We start from the raw sequence: 17069 nt of genomic DNA on the forward strand, positions 1-17069 counted from the left end.
TCCAAATATTAATATCCTGTTCTCTGCACATGTACATGTATCTCTCTGTCTCTGTCTCTCTCTCTGTCTCTCTGTCTCTCTCTCTCTCTGTCTCTCTCTCTGTCTCTCTCTCTCGCTCTCTCTCTGTCTCTCTGTCTCTCTCTCTCTCTCTCTCTCGTTATGTAATTCAAAGGCCAAATAACAGCAGCAGATACAATCAGGGATTTCTTTGGCATGTCACTCACACCCTTCCCTGCCCAGGTCAAACTAACAACGTGTGGATGTGCCTCCCTCTATGTTTAATACAATGCCAAACTATCACTGAACCTCTTCCTGGAGAAATCTGACACAAAATGGCTGCTTAGAGACTAGTTTATTCCTTAAACGCAAGTTATCTGTGTAGTTTATAACCACGTAACCTGTCTGACGCAGCATGTGGGACATTGAGTTGTTTTAGCTTTTCAGAAATCTGCCTTAGTTTTTTTGTTCGTTTTAAGCCTCCCTCCTCCTTCTCCATTCTTTCTTCATTGTATTCCTCCCTTGCTCTCCTCTCCTCTGTCTGTATAAGTCTACACTCAGCACAAATAGACAGTGGGTGTTGGCTCAGAGCACAGAGAGGAAAGGTCCGGCTTTAACCTCTCCCTGCCCGCAGCTCACAGTTGTAGGTTTAGTAGCGCAGGTGTAGGTTGTTCAGGAGGAGGAGCTGCACGGCTGTGTGTGTAGGCTTTGTGTATAGTAGGCTATGACAAACCAGTTCTGTTAAAGTATATTATTCTTTAGACAAGACAACAACAACACATGACAATGTTCCTGTCATGTGATTCTTTTGTTATTTGCGAGACACAGAAAGATGACGCTGGGTTCTAGTATTTCATTTGTTTTGAGTTTACATACTCCTGTGGAGTCTACACTCTCAGTCTGTATACAAGAAGTGGACGTAGTCAGCGAGACGTCACCCATCGGTCTCTCTCTATGGTTGAGTTTGGCGTTTCGGCCGTCGCCATCTTGGTTTTTGCAACCAGAAGTGACACAAAAGGCCGAAGCGACATTTTCAGGCACTAAAAATGTTAGAATTAACTTTCAAACTAACAAATTAACTTTTTTTTCTGTGGGTTAAAGTTGTGACCTGTCAATCACACGGTAGCCCCGCCCTAAAGCATACGCTGCTTTGTCATCTGTTTTACTCTAAATGGGACAATCATTTACTAAATGAACATCATGCTGTGTTGGAGAAAACATGAAACTAGTGATTGAGACCATAAACTCATCATCAAAATGTTTCCTGAGGTAATAAATCAAGTGAGAAGTCGGGACATTTTCTCATAGACTTCTATAAAACTAGACTTCTTTCTGCAGCCCCCTGCTGGCTATTCGAGAGAATGCAGGTTTAAAGCACTTCCACGCTGGCTTCACTCTTGCTGCCTGCTCTACACACACAGTGGAGTTATTTAATTGTATGTTAGCATCTTGTTATTGATAATTACCTGATAGAATATAGTTTGTTTCCAAAACCCCACACAGCTGCCAAACTATCAAAGAGTTGCTATTTCCTCGCATTACACGAGGACTCTACTTCTCACTTGATTCATTACCTTATTTGACTTTGCCTACATGTAAATATCCCCATGCTCTGTTCCGTGACCTCGCTGGATGCCGGTCACAGTTTGTCAGTCAAGTCGTGCGGTGGCGTCTCCGGGGAGCCGGGGCTCTCACGCAGTTGTGTTGGGAAGACTGATCGTCCCCGGTTCTCAGTGAAAGGCAGTAAAGATGCTTGATGGGAGCAGAGCTCTGTCATGGAAACTGAAGCCCTTTTAACAGAAAGGACGTCCCTCTGAGAAATGTGAGCCTTCTTCTTCTTCGTCTCCTTTTATTGTTGTTTTTCTATTGATCTTAATTGCACAGGGATTTCTGGTAAAGTCTTCCATCAGTCAGACTCTAAAGTGGATCAGGATCTTTTGTGGTGGTTGTTTGAAAAAATAAAAATCATAGCCACATTCATTTTGAAATTCCCCAAAAGTACACAGATGAAGCACTAGTGTAAGTGTATTTCAGATTTAATTATAATAGTTCTCCTCATGATTGAGGAGTAAATCTACAGCTGCTATGTGGTTTTACATCTCATGAGAAACTTTCTTAATTCCTTTGCACTTAGAAACATTTGGCATCTGCTGTTCTGTGTCTTTTTACAGGCGGATGATTTAAATCGCTGGAGGAGTACCTGTCGACATCTTTATTCTTCCCCGTGAAGTTAGAGAGAAGACATGCACAGAGAGGGGACGCCTGATTACTATTACAGGGACCAGAAGTTTGGAAAATGTGGTCTTAATTTTGTTGAAATGCTAACAATATCACCGGGGTTAGTCAGCAGCAGCAGCTAAACATAGTCCCATTTGCATACAGTAATTATACAGAAGAATCACTGTATATTTAGCAATGATGTGTAGACGACACAGCAACACATTTAGTGAACTTTCAGAGAAGTTCAGCACCATTCATGATACTTTTACACTTCTATGGTTTGGGTTCAAACCTGTGTGGCCTACGTCTTTGATCCAGACCCTTTGATTGCCAGATTTAGCTGTACCACCGTGTCTCCTTCTGCGCTGCTTGGACTTAAGCATGCGTAAATGATGGACGGAGCGAAAAAGCAGGATTATAAATAAAGAATTTTGGCAGCAGCAGGATTTGGTGTGACTGGTGAAGTTGGGCGTTCCTCTTGTGAATTAGAATTCCAGAGGCCAACGCCGGTAGAGGCTGTAGGCTCAGCACATACCTTCCACATTAGTCAGTCCAGCTCGGAGTGAAACAGTCAGAAAGAGGGAGCGCTTGGTTGTTTTTACCGCAAGCCGTCTTGTCAAGGTCTTTAAACATCACCCATGTTGATGCACTAAAGAGCTTTGGTGCTGTAGGTTCCTCACTGTCATTTCAACAACACATGTTTGAACTGGAAACAAAAGAAAAAAGTGGAAATGTTGACTGCAGCTAAAAAGGAAATAATGCCTCCCTCTGTCCTCGTGCACAAAGGGAGGGGATGAGAGTCGGAGGCATAGTCGGATGGAGTAAATGACTAAAGAGTGACACACAAATAAAGAAGGAATGGTGTTAATGTGAGTGGAAACAAGAGCTATCATGAGAAGGAAAATATGGATTTGGAAAGGGGGGGGGGGGGGGGGAGAAATACAGGAAGAAGAAACTCACTTAGTGACCTTCGTGCTGGAAAGATGAGAAATGAGAGTAGAATAAATTAGAAGTTGGAGCAAAAGTTCCAGCTGTGACCCCAAAGGAATGTTTTAGACCAAACGGGGCAGCCCAGGGGCATGAGAACGCCCCTCACACACACACACACACACACACACACACACACAGGCTTTACACGCCTTGAAAATGTGCATAATGAAAACCCAGACTTGTGTGTTTTTCAAATTGAGGAGAATAATTGTCGGTCCACATGGTTTTGCAGGTGCAGCAGGTTATGTCAGAGAAACCAGGGCAAGTAGGTGTGAGGTTCTCTCAAACCGCTGGAGAGAATTCCAGATGATCGAGGCGTCAACCTTCCTCTTGTAGGAATTGTGAGAGGAAAAAAAGAATAAACCCGGCAGAGAGAGAGAGAGAGAGAGAGGACGTGACGAGCCTCGAATCTCAGCCCCAGAGTGCGACTGTGGTCCAAATGGTCCGACGTAATTGCACATCTGCCGGCTAAATAAAGCAGCATCCCATTGAGGCCTCTATATTTACAACAGAAGGAGATTTGTGTGGGAGGAAGCTGCATTCAAGAGGATGACAGACAGAAAGATGGAGCTCCAGAGAGAAGAATGATTTTGAATAAGGGAGAAAACAGAACGGAGGATGTGGATCAGCAGTGGTGGAAGGAAAGACGACAGATCTCACACTGACATCTTTCTTTGTCCGTGGTATCAATTCATGCTCAAATGTTTCCGTGGCGCTCCTTCTTCTGTGTCTTTTCAAAACCGTCTTGACACGCAGTCATCACCAATTACTCATCTCTCTGTCGCAGTAATGCCCATTTAAGCGGCGGGAGACACCGAGGTGCCGCTGCGGATGAATGCGAGTTTGCGGCCAGGTAAATGAGAAGCCTTAAAAATAAATCCAAACCAAAGCCTCTAAAATGGGCCTTCCTTAATCTGAGACAGGAAAGCTGGAGCCCCGCATCCTGCGACTTCAAACAGGCTCCTGTTTGGGGCTCAGGCAGGAGACTTTCTGACTGGCAGCTGGAGATTAGCTTCCTGGCTACATTCCAAACTGGCAGCGTTTCCCTGCCTCCATCCTTTTAAAAAAAAGCAGGTGTTTTAAACGAAGGTTCTCCTGTATCCTGTATAAGTACAACCCCCCCCCCCCCCTCTACCTTCCCTCCGTGTATCTGTTCTTTTGTGCCACACAAGTCAGACGTTTGGTCGTGCAGCTCTGCAGCAGGGTTAGTTTGGGTTGTGTGGATGTCTCGTGGTATCCTTGAGACCTACTTTGTCTGCCAATGGGTTATTTTTGTGTGTGTGTGTGTGTGTGTGTGTGTGTGTGTGTGTGTGCTTTTCAAGAGAGTGGCTGGTTTGTTTCTCGCAGATATGATCCACTGAGACACATTCACACACCTCAGGCTGCACCACTGGTTCTGCCCGTGACGGCAGTTCAGACTCTTTACACCATTTTAGTCGAGCGCTTTTATTTTCATCCGAACCTGTAATTTATGAAGTTAAAGTCATGTGTCAGCTGAATAAGTGCTTCATTTGTGAACCCAGAAGTGAAATATTCATACATTCTTATTTTATTTTACATGCCAGGGGAGGTTATTTAAGGCCAGGTGTGCTGCTTTCACTCAGTCCATGAAACGTGTGGCAAACTGACAAAATCCAGAAGTTTGTTTAAGAGGATTTAGTAAAAACACTCATTTAAAACTTTAGCATGGCGCACAGATGAACACAAGTGATACTCACTAATGTAACGTTGTTGATGTACATGCAAAAGCTATTCGTAAGCTTGCTTAAATATATTTCATTAGCTGCTGGCTTCTCTTTGAAGCGCTTCAGGTCCTTGTTCTCCTGCTCTGCTGTGATTAACGGCTCTGCTCTGGCAAGTGTTAAAAGCTTCATGACACAGTTTGAAGTTTCTATACCATGTGACTGCAATACAGAAACAATTATATATTTCTGACATTTTAAAGTGACATTTACCATGCTGCATTAAGTTAAAAAAACAAAACATTCCCCCTGAGTTTGTCCTTTTTTAAAGCGTTCTGGTATAAAGTTCTGATGCCTGTTCGTATCCAGTCAAACAAAGTCTTTCTTCTACATTGTTTTACTGAATGCATAAAAAGTTGCTATTTGCTGACATAAAATGTGGAGTGGAAACAATATTTTAATAACCAAGCAGTTACATAAGAGCCTTAGAGTAGAAACACAATAATACCTCCTGTAGCCATCTATCTGTTAAGGTCACACATATCCGCATGACAGAAACGTATGGCGGCGTATACGAAGATTTGTCAGAGTCCAAATACGTCCAACTTTTCATCGGTTCGGATCGGAAAAGTGAACATATACAGATACGCATGTCTAACCTATTGATAGAGTATCACTTTCTAATACAAAATGTATCAGACGAATACCCAACGAGAGCATAACGATATACAAAATATCGGCAATACGCTGGTGTACGTTGATATAAGGTAAGGTATAAGTAGTATTCGTTAAGAGCAGGCGGTGTTACACTGGGGTGCGTTGTTGAACGCTGATATTTTGAGCATATTCAAAATTACCGGACGTACCCGACGTGTGCTTCATAAGATATGCAGACGTTACGTTACGTTAGACATACGTGAATACGGAATACGTACGTGAATATTTACCTACGTAAATACAGTACGTAAATACCTACGTGACTACGCTAGAGGTACATTAGATATAGGCTACGTCGGCTGACGGTGAATCCTACAGCCAATGTAATTGATAACGAGTGGATAACCTATTCCTACCCGATGTTAAGATGATGCCTGACGACGGAGTAACTTATTAAACGTGTTTCTACAGTACAGCTAGCGTTCAGCATGTTAGCCGTTCTCCATGACGTGAACCAGATGGCACTTTTGATGACGCTCTGATACGTTTTAAATAAGTAAGTGATACGCTATCAATGTTTGACATGCGTATAATAATTCGCTATGTATACGTCAGGCTACAACACCGCTGTGGAAAAGTTGGACGTATTTGGACTCTGACACATTTTGAGCTACTTTTCATATACGCCGTTTCTGCCATACGGAGCTGTGTGACACGGCCTTTAGATTTAAGTCCAACCACCACCAACAGGATTGTGGTGGTGCTGAGAGGGAAACATGTGGAATTAGACTTTATACACCCAGTTTACCGCATCCTGACACGGCTGGTAGATGTGATAACAGGGATCCAGTAGGCTGTCGGTGGGAAGTTGCCAGGTGTCCTCCAGCTGCTGCTGCTCACAAGGAGACAAAGGTGTGTGGGGGGGGGGGAAGGTTACAGAATGCATTGGATGTGAATGTGTCAGCTGGTGAAATTGTCTATAGGTGCTAAATGTCGAAGAATGAGCCGCCCCCTGCTTCAACCCTTTGCGTTGTATCGTGACGCAGAAGTTTTGCGCTAACGTTGGAGCAAATGACTCATTGCGTCACATGACGTCACATTTACTTTTAGGCAACAAAACTACTTGGGGAGTTTCAGGAGAAAAAAAATCTATGTTTGAGTTCAAATAAGCTACAGACAAAACGTCACCCGACATAACTTTGTCTCTAAAAAATAACTCCGCTTTTGGTTACATGCAGGATTTGAACGGCGGTCCCCTGGGAGGCCTGTGTTTGTTTGATCCACCCACTAACACTCAGCAGACTGAAGCACTCTTAAGCGTCTTCTAATAACCTGAATAGGTTTACACTGGAGTTACTTGAAAGCTCGGTGCGACGACGCCCAATGCCCAAGGGTCGGTATTTGACGCCCTGAGAGTGAGACCACGCTGAAGTATGGGAGTAATGTTATTAACCTTCTGGTGGAGAGTTTGATGTCTGTACTCTAACTCTGAACCTAATGCCAGCAGCCGGTTAGCTTAGCTTAGCATAAAGACTGGAACCAGGTGGAAACAGCTTGCATGGCTCTGTCCAAAGGTAACACAATTCACCTACCAGCTGACTAAATAACTCATTATATAAACAAGATATATAATATTCAATTGTAGGCTTTAGAGGTTTCTGGTGGGCAGATTGTATTACCTTCGGACAGCTGGCTGTTTCCAAAGAACAGGAACAATGAATAACCTTTCTCTGAGTCTGAACAGTGTTCGTCGACATTTTGTATTTCACCTTAAACATCTAGAGCCAGCTCCTCCCCGAGGTCGGGTAACCAGGAGTCCATGTGCAAAGTGTTTATCCTATACAGCTCTATTGTTTATTCTCCTCTCAACACAAAGCTTCTATTTACCCGCTCGCCCTCCCCGACTGAGCCAATAAGACTCTTTGTCTCTGTAGTGTTTGTGAGGAACATGTGTGCAGTTGGCATGTCACTAAACAAGGTCCGTACTCATCTCATGTCAGACACCAGTGAGACACGCTGCGTGTCACTGTGCACGTGTCACTGTGCACGTGTCATGGGGTATTGTTGTTGTGTGAATTACAGCATGTATTAGTCTTCATTAGTTAATTAGTGATTTACTACAAACAGCTTTAATCTTTATGGTGTGTCGTGCTTTTTAGGTTTCAGTTTCACTCTCGAGTTTTGACAGTATTCATGCATTTACAGCAGGCTGTCGTTCCATATTGGTTTCTGTGTGGAGTGTTCACCTCAGCTGGATCCTGATCCAACATCCAGTTGTATATTTTCCTTCTGGTCTCCGTCTACAGCATGTGGACTCTTCAGTCAGTCTCACTGGACGTCCTCCTGGAATTATGTCAGCTGCAGACCTTTTTCTTCTAAAGATCGAGAGGGGTGCACTGCTCATTTACACAGAAATGTAATACTATTGGTGAGAGCACTTTTCAAAGTGTGTGTGCAGTGTTTTTTCACGGCTGTTTTTCTTGCGTTTAGTATGTGGCTGTATGGCATTTCCACACCGGCCCCAAGACTTGTCTGTCTGCCTATTATACAGTGGTAGTGGATATCAGGGTGGAGAGTGCATTCCTCAGCAGGGCTGAAGCTTATTATTCAGGATTATTTTTCAGCTTTCAATAACTGTTTATACTTCATGTGAAGAACATTTCACAAGCACATTGTTTTTACTTTTTCAGGTGAACTGATAAAGTGATAAATTGGCCATTTCTGTGTATGAAGTAAGGTCTTCCTCACGACTCCACACACACCATCGTAGGCTTAAAAAAAATGGGGGAAAAGGTATCAGAACTTCCTGAAGAACTTCCTTCAGTCTGAGGAAAAGTAGCGTCTGCATAAAGTATTCATTTATTCATCAATACAACTCTCAAAAGCACATACAGTACGTATTTTACTCGCTATACACACGCTTGTACATCTACAAAATGCAGTGAGGTGAGTATGTACGTGGGTGAGAGAGAGAGTGCGTATTTCTGGGATGGATGTTTTTTGAACATCTCAAGGACGCCACTCGTGCTCTCAGGAGCCTTGAGCAGCTATATTTGTCTTATTTGTGCGCACAGCCACATCAATCAAAAGAGCTTCATATGTGTGTGTTGTGTTTGCAGTAAATGTGTGTGTGTACACTCTTGTGTCTGTTGAGTATGTGAGTGATGTGTGATTTTTTTTTTTTTTTTTTACATATGCCCACATAGCTGTGTACATAAATACTATTTTGCTCTGTTTATTTTTGCTATTCCTTGCTGAGCATTTGTACCCAGACATTGAACGACCGAGTGTTTTCTCTCTCCTTGTGGGTTGTTTTCATCATTATGATTTTAGACCTTGAGGTCCAGAGGGAGAGGGAAAAACAATTTAGCTATCCTTAGAGAAACATGTTCACTTCCCTGAGAGAAGAAATGATGTCATGTCTGAAAGAGCTGCACATAACGGGGCAAATATGTTATTACAAAACAATTTTCTTTCTCAAATAGTCCATTAACTTGGAGCTTGCTCCAGCTCTGTACGCCCAGTTATAATCTTGGCAGCGACCAAAAAGTACAATCTCTCCAAATACAGTGATAATAAATCCAACCCATATCATCAGACTGTTGTTCTTCTGCTTTGTTTTGGCTACAGCGGCACTGCCCTTCATCGTTATGACCATCGTGTTCACGCCGTATCGACGAGGGATTTACTGTGACGACGAGAGCATCATGTACCCCGTCAAAGCAGACACCATCACCCATGGCATGCTGGCAGCCGTCACCATCTCCTGCACTGTCATCATTGTGAGTTCTCACTCTCTCAGTCTTCCATATACACATTTACGTGTTCATTTTACTAACTTTGTGTGTTTGTGTCTGCAGATTTCTCCTTTATTCACTATGGCTTGAGATAATGCCTGCATTTGCACATTTAAGCATAACATTCTAGAAAACTTGTAATGTAAAAATCTTATTGTAAGTAGGGAAGTTTGATGGTGATTCATGATAGTTAAAATGTTTATTACATTCCAGCTCCTTCCTCTATATGCTGAAGGTGTTTACAGCCTGATTTATATCATATTTTATTCTTAAAAACATGCAGAAAAATTCATTTTCTGACGATCTTCTGAATCTTTGATTCTAAAATGTCAACAAAATAAAACAAGATTTCTGTTCTGGAAATGTATGCATATATTAGCACATATTTAATATGATAATGCCTCATTTGCATATTAAAACATAACATTTCAGAAAACTTGTAATAGAAAATAATTTGCCTTTTTAATGTGAGTAATCACCTGAGGAGGTTTCGTGATGGTATCTATTAGTTAAAATGTTTACCCTGTTCACCTGTAGTGTCTCCCTTTAACATTATGTGCTGTTTGCTCCATTACTAAAGTTAGTAATGGAGCAAAGTTTTGATGTATGAGGAGGAAAAGTTATTTCATTCCAACAATAGAAAATAAAATGTAATCAAAGACTAAAAATAACTCTTTTCACTGTTTGCCCTCTTCCCTCAGATCTCCTCTGGAGAGGCGTATCTGGTCTACAGCAAGAGGGTTTACTCAAACTCTGACTTCAACCAGTACGTAGCTGCACTCTACAAGGTAGTGGGCACCTTTTTATTTGGAGCTTCTGTTAGCCAGTCGCTCACCGACCTTGCCAAGTTCACCATCGGCCGCCCGAGACCGAACTTCATGGCCGTGTGTGTCCCTAAAGTCTGCACGGGATACATGCAGGAGATCAACTGCACTGGCAAGCCTCAGGACGTCACAGAGTCCAGGTAGGAGGAGGAGATCTCAGTATTATATATATATATATTAATAATATTTATATAAATATAATAATATATATATGTATATTTATTTATTTATATGTATATATATTTAGTTTTAGTTTTTTAATATGTATATTTTTTAATATTTATTTATATGTATATATTTATGTTTTATTTATTAATATTTATTTGGTTAAATATATATATCTTTTTTATATTTATTTCTATATATGTATATATTTATTTCTTTATATGTATATATTTATTCTATATATATATTTATTTATTTATTATATATATATATATATATATATATATATATATATATATATTTATTTATTTATTTATTTATTTATTGTTATTTATTTATATATATATACACTGTATATATACTGTATATATCACATACTGGTGGTTGTCTAATTCTAGCACAAATCAAACTCCAAACAATGATCCAGTGCGACTCATTACACATGACTCGATTCTTTCTCTTCTCCAGATTGTCCTTCTACTCGGGTCACTCCTCTTTTGGAATGTACTGCATGCTCTTCCTAGCAGTAAGTACAGCCTCAATCCATGACTAAAACTCCTCAAACACAGTGTAAATATGCCTCTCTGTCTACGGTAAATGGAAATATCTCCATGTGATCTCCATGCTGATGTCTCCGTGTGAATCATGCATAACATTCCCCAGATTGACTCATCTGAGAACAGGGCTTATGCATTTGGATCTCTACTTTAGGGCTAATTGTTGCGAAGGAGAAAAGGCTCACAGAGGCAGTGTGTGCCTGTGGACATAAAAGGACAAGGCAAGAGTTCAGAGGAAGAATGTGGATACTGGAGAGAAATGATCTGGAGGCCTCTGCTGCTTTTCTCCCTGCAATGATGAAGGCAAAAAGCATGTGCTGTGTACTATCTTCCAGGCCTATCCAGTTCATTATCCTTGGCCTCATCTCTTTGTGTTTAAAGCCAGGCACCAGTGCGAGACAGTGAGCGTCAAGAGGCCAAAGCAAAGCAAAATTGCTCAGTACAAAGAACATTTGAAAGAAAAGACAGAATAGCTCAAGCTAGTGTCCATTCCTCCGTCAGCGATTCAGTCCTGGCTCTCGGTTTTGCCAGGCAAATACTGTGATATCCCGCCTGTGTGTGTGTGTGTGTGTGTGTGTGTGTGTGTGTGTGTGTGAGGGGGGCTGCTGCACCTTTAACAGCAGCCCAATAGAATCCCAGAGAAGTCTGTACTGGTGCCAGGTTCATAATTCTTTGGCGTCTGCTGTTTTCCAGTTCTCAAAAAAAGAAGGGGTTTCAGTCCAGAGTGGACATAAATTAGATTCATACTCAGCACCTTTTTTTTTTTACAGTTAAATCCAATTTTGAGGTATAGCAGCCACTGTTGGTGTTAGAGGGACAAGAAATGCTTCAAATAAATGGACTTTTTTGTGTTTGGTATTTGGAGTGAGACACAATCTCCCCTTGCTGCTCCACACACACACACACACACACACACATTATCTATGCTGTGATAACCTTTTTCAGGAGACCAAAACCACTCATGACATCTTTTCTTCTGTCTCCTCCCCCCCCCCCCACGAATCCACCTCCCTCTGCTCTTCTTCCACTTCCTCCAGCTCTACGTGCAGGCGAGACTGGTGGCTAAGTGGGCCAGACTTCTCCGGCCCACCATCCAGTTCTTCCTGGTGGCCTTTGCGGTGTATGTGGGTTACACCCGCGTCTCTGATTACAAGCACCACTGGAGCGACGTGCTGGTGGGGCTGCTGCAGGGAGCGCTTGTTGCTGTGCTCAACGTGAGTCTCCACGACAACTTCTCTCAAGGGCAAACATTGCTAAGCTTAAGGATTCTTACAATATATTTCCATGATGTCAGACGGTCATAACTTCTGATATGGTTTAGTATCGAGACGATGAGTTGCTCGTGCACTGAATGGAAGCTAAGGTTTGGCGATTTTACATAAAGTTTGAGAGTTTATACTGACAATAGTGAGATGTTCTCAACATTCATCTCCAGACATCATGCTCAATTTCTTTAGTAATAGCTAGTAGCTCCATCCTCAGATGACATCTTGACCTTCAGTCTTACTCCTGTGGTTTTGTCTTTAGCCAAAGGCAAACATGGGTGGATCCAGATCATAAAAATTATTGTTTTAATTTAGTAATACTCGCTTTTAAAGCGGAGGAATCCATATTTCAGCTTATTTCAGTCTTGCAGGAAAAGTCCATATAGAGGGGAGTGTGACAGCAGCAAAGTTTGTTTAGTATACACACACACACACACACACACACACACACACACACACACACACACACACACACACACACACACACACACACACACACACACACACACACACACACACTGGCAGGTTCTCAGGCAGTAAGTCTTTTCTGCTCACTTCATCCAGCTGGGCTTCTTTATTGTCTGGCCACTTCCCTGTTTTGAGTGAGCCGCTGTCAGCACCGCCTTGTGGAAATTCTGGAGTGGGAGAGTGTGTGTGTGATTGTGTGTGTGTGTGTGTGTGTGTGTGTGTGTGTGTGTGTTGAATGAATAATTGAGAATGAGCCAGCTCTTTTGGCCTTCACAGTGTTGTGTGCAATTAGAGCCCCTCCTGGGCATAGTGTTTTATGGCCTTCAGGGGTTGTGCCTGCTCTTGGTGTGTTCCTCTCAGATGTGTGTGTGTGTGTGTGAGTGTGTCACTTAACAGCTGTGCACAGACTTTTCCAGACATATGCAATCACAGTTTTTCCAGCCTTTACCTCCTCAGTGTCCCTTACATGCTTATACTCCAATCTCTGTGGGAAAAATATATCCGCATGGTGAGCAAAGCTGACATCTTCTCCTCTCCTCTGCAGGTGCGCTTTGTGTCAGACTTCTTTAAGAAGCGCCCTTCGCGTTGCACAAGGTCAGACACGGCCGATAGTGAAGAGCCAGAGAGGAAACCCAGCCTGCAGATCGCAGACTCCGAGCACGGCAACCATTACAACTACCGGCACAACCCAGGCCCTGTGTGACGGGGGCTGACGCTGGGGAACGGAGGCTGCAGCCATGCAGACCCCAGACCTGTGTGATAACAACAGTGTTCAGTTCAGGGAATAACCCGGGTCATCTGCGGTCCTCCCCCTGCAGGCTGCCAGCTGCTGATGCTGTGTGAGAAGTCCTATGAGTGTGAGATGTTAAATGTTCAAGTGTCTATATTAATTCTGCAACCAGACGCTTCTGTAGGAGTAACGCTGGGATCAGGTCTGCAGCCTCCCTTCTCACTCCCCCCTGTGTCAACCACTCACACCCCACCTACTCCCCAACCACTGGACTGACTGAGGGGGCTGCATCCCATCGCCAGGTGCCCGAGCCCCCTCTCAAAGACACCATGATGATTCTCCTGTAAGAGAGAGAGGAGCATATTGTTGATGTTGATGTACTTAAAGCTGCATTAAGCGGAAGACTCCGAACCCACAGCAACAACGCTACGATACACTATTCCCGTATTAAGTGCTCGCGGATAATGTGTTTTAGAAAGTTACACGCCGAGGAACAAAATGTGTTCCCTTCGGCTCACATGCTCCACTTTCTTTGCTTGTCACTTGTTTCCGAGGCTCATTGTGTCGCAGTGAACGTACAATGTGTTTGCAGGAAACAGCCGCCCGCAGCTTTATTTAACGGGTCAGGGAGAGTGTTTGGGTTTCACCTTGATGAACGGAAAAAAACAGGGATGGATTTTTAAGTACAACTATCTCACCTACCAGGAGTTCCCTTTGATTTGACGTTAATATCAAATCCATCGCTTAATGTAGCTTTAAAGATTCTCTTGTGTGTTTTTTATGTGTATGTAGAGAACCAAATGAATTGGCGGCGATGAAAGAAATAGCGAGTGGAAGAATGTTTTGGAAAATGTTGGTCAAAGCACAGTTTTGTTGAATGGCTTCTTTTTAGTGCACATAAACTGGCTGCACACTGTGTTGCAACTCATAACAAATACTTTGAGTGGAAACCAGGTCACAGTAGTTGAGCTCATTTTATCATCATGTTGGCAAAAACTAAAATATTTCAGCCGCACCGCCACCCAGGAGGGTGTATATATCGAACTTCATGGTTCGGAGGTAATCCTGTGATCTTAAATTAGCTGACGATGCATTTCTGCCAGCTTTCCTAACTGCCACACAAACAGGTTATATGTTATATGTTATAAAAGTGACGAAGCAGGCTTGTCCGATGACTCGACTCTGAGTTATGTATCAGATATGTGAATCTGAATTAGGGGAAGGACATTTACTGAGTCTTCAACTTTCAGGGTAGACTTCTTTGTGTCCAGACCCGGTCAGATTCACCCTCGACAGTGAGGTACGGAAGCCCTGAGGGGCAAAAAGTCTGATCCAAATACTTTTCTCTTCTGTGTTTCTGAATTAAGAACCAGGATTATCTTTTCTTTTCCATTCAGTCACAAACACACGAGAGAAAACTAATTAAATCAGATTTTTTAAAAATGCATCTGCAGAAGTTTGTTTCTCAAGGCTTCCGTAGAGAAAATGTATACATTTAACTGTGGAGTTTGTGGATGATTGATGTTTCTCCTGTGTGAAATGGACTGCAGAGGTAGAAACCATTGCTGCAGACTTCTGTTGGACTTTATGTGTCATACCACTATTATATTGCCAATCAAATAATTAAGCAATTTGGTCTCTATCGTGTCTTCTGTTTTATTGTGTGTGTTGTTGTTTTTTCTCAAATAGTAATAATCAAAGAAGGATGAGACGACCGTTATGAAAATGGTGTTTAATTTATTTTAAATACAAGAAGTTCTTTATTGACTCTTACAAGGTTGGAAATGCCAGCGCTGTTAAGGTTTTTGTGCAATCACCCCTGCTTGCCACTTTGAGCCACAAATACTGTATATACTAATGCTATGAGACATGTTTCATGTTGCGTGAAGGATGTACATATACATGCTTGTATGTTTTTTAATTTCACCTGTACAGTGTGCTTTGGCCCGTGCCTTTTCAGAACTGGTGGCTGTAGAAGTTGCCACACAAACGGATTCAATTCCAGGTCCAAACATAAGCCAGATGCCTTGGCAGCGCCTGTTAAAGGGCTGTTGTAATGATAAAGGGTTACGTATCCAACTGTGTTTTTGAAGCTGCTCCATCCCACTTCAAAGATGTGCCTGTGTTCCCCTCCCCCCTTCCTGTGTTGATGGATGAGGTTAATTTGTGAATAAGGTCTCCTGTACAGTTCTTGTACAGCATGCAGACCCCTGGATGACTGACATCAGATCAGACGGACCACATACCTGATAGGGGGAGGGGGAGGGGAGGAAGACGGAGAGAATCTCACCTGGCAGTGATTGTGAGGCCCCGAAGCTGAGCTGGGACTAGAGAAAGGCGGGGCTCTTTTTCAGGGGGTGTGGTGTGGGGTATCTCATGGGGAACTTCCGTCCCTGGGGACTTCCACACATTTAAAACACAGATTTACAACTAGAAACAGCTGGAACTGGTTGCAGTGAAGTGCTGTGCGAGTCCCCCCCCCCCCGCCCCTCCCCGTCTCCCCTGCATCTAAATCATCTGTGTGTTCCTGCAGCCAGACTAATAACCCAAATGAGGATGAGAATGTAGAAACTCCGTGGTGTTTGATGCACCTCCAGGTTCTCGTCACGTGGCTCCGTGTGTCGGATCAGTGCCTCCTGTTTTTATATGTCCACCTGTAGGTTTTGATTCACGTTGTTTGCTTTCTGTATATAGATTATATCTATAGGCTCTAAAGCAGAGAATTAAATAAAGATGTAATCCACCTTCAGTTGCATCGTTTTGTTTTTGATTTATACACGTCACTGATGGAGTTACACCGGGCTTTCTCGATAGATGGTGTCCTGCAGGATCTTTTTAAGAAATGAAATATGATATGAAGATTTCAAGAAGTTCTTGGCGAGTTCACTGATCTTTTTTTAATTTCAACCGATGTTGCAACAAGTGCAGCATCGATTTAATTTAAGTGTTTGTTATCTGACGATTGCCCAAAGAAAGAAAACCTCTAGAACTATTTTTTCCACGTGTAAAGTTTTGGTTTTATCAGCGCAGGGATCTCAGAGATCTCCATCTTTAAGATTACTGCTGTAAAGCACGTGTGTTTCTGTAATGAAGTAAAGTGACCCTAACATCATACATGTTGCGTTTTATTTCCCCTGCTAAAGCAATCATTCCTGCAGGCAATATGTTACAAAGCAGAGATGATATTGTATCCATCACAGAAATGTGGATTTAGCAATTAAATGTTCCGTCGAAAGTTTAAGACGAGTTCATGTGTACAATGTAAAATGTGTGTGTGTGCCTACAAGATGTACAGTTTTACCTCTGGAGTAAAGTAACTGATTCATAACAACAAGCATAATTCAAACCAAGTGCTGAGGATTCAGGCGAGGTTAATCAGGGCTCCTCAGTGCGTCCAGGCTGGAGAATGAACCTCTCCACGAAAATAAACATATATTTATAACGAAATAAACATTGGACCCATGGGGACGTTTGTGGGAGTTTCGTTGGCAGCCGTATTGAAAACCACTGTCATCCCTCATTTAAAACAATATTACTCACTCGCACGTTGTGAAGGAATTGCGCACGAGGGGCTATTTCTTACTGTGATGTCAAAACAACTGGGACTGCAAAACATTAACGTGTTTTATTTACATGACTTTTAGCCTCTTCTTCTTCAGGGTGATTTACAACGTGTGAATTCATTGCTTTCTCATTAATTTCTCCAGAGATGCATAA

The 17069-nt window shown here is 42.5% G+C and overlaps 1 protein-coding gene across 1 annotated transcript in view; it reads left to right on the top strand.

Annotated features, from left to right (window-relative positions):
• plpp2b (phospholipid phosphatase 2b) overlaps positions 1 to 16101 on the top strand; it is a 20225-nt gene extending 4124 nt beyond the window's left edge. Inside the window, exons 2-6 of the mRNA XM_029430131.1 lie at positions 9177 to 9328; positions 10045 to 10307; positions 10801 to 10858; positions 11927 to 12103; positions 13167 to 16101. Of these exons, the coding sequence (XP_029285991.1) occupies positions 9177 to 9328; positions 10045 to 10307; positions 10801 to 10858; positions 11927 to 12103; positions 13167 to 13325 (809 nt within the window). The 3' untranslated portion in view covers positions 13326 to 16101. The remainder of the gene's footprint in view (positions 1 to 9176; positions 9329 to 10044; positions 10308 to 10800; positions 10859 to 11926; positions 12104 to 13166) is intronic.
• Positions 16102 to 17069: the final 968 nt, after the last annotated feature.

The sequence above is a fragment of the Cottoperca gobio genome, chromosome 4 (assembly GCF_900634415.1).
Source record: "Cottoperca gobio chromosome 4, fCotGob3.1, whole genome shotgun sequence".
In the NCBI taxonomy this organism is placed as follows: Eukaryota; Metazoa; Chordata; class Actinopteri; order Perciformes; family Bovichtidae; genus Cottoperca; species Cottoperca gobio.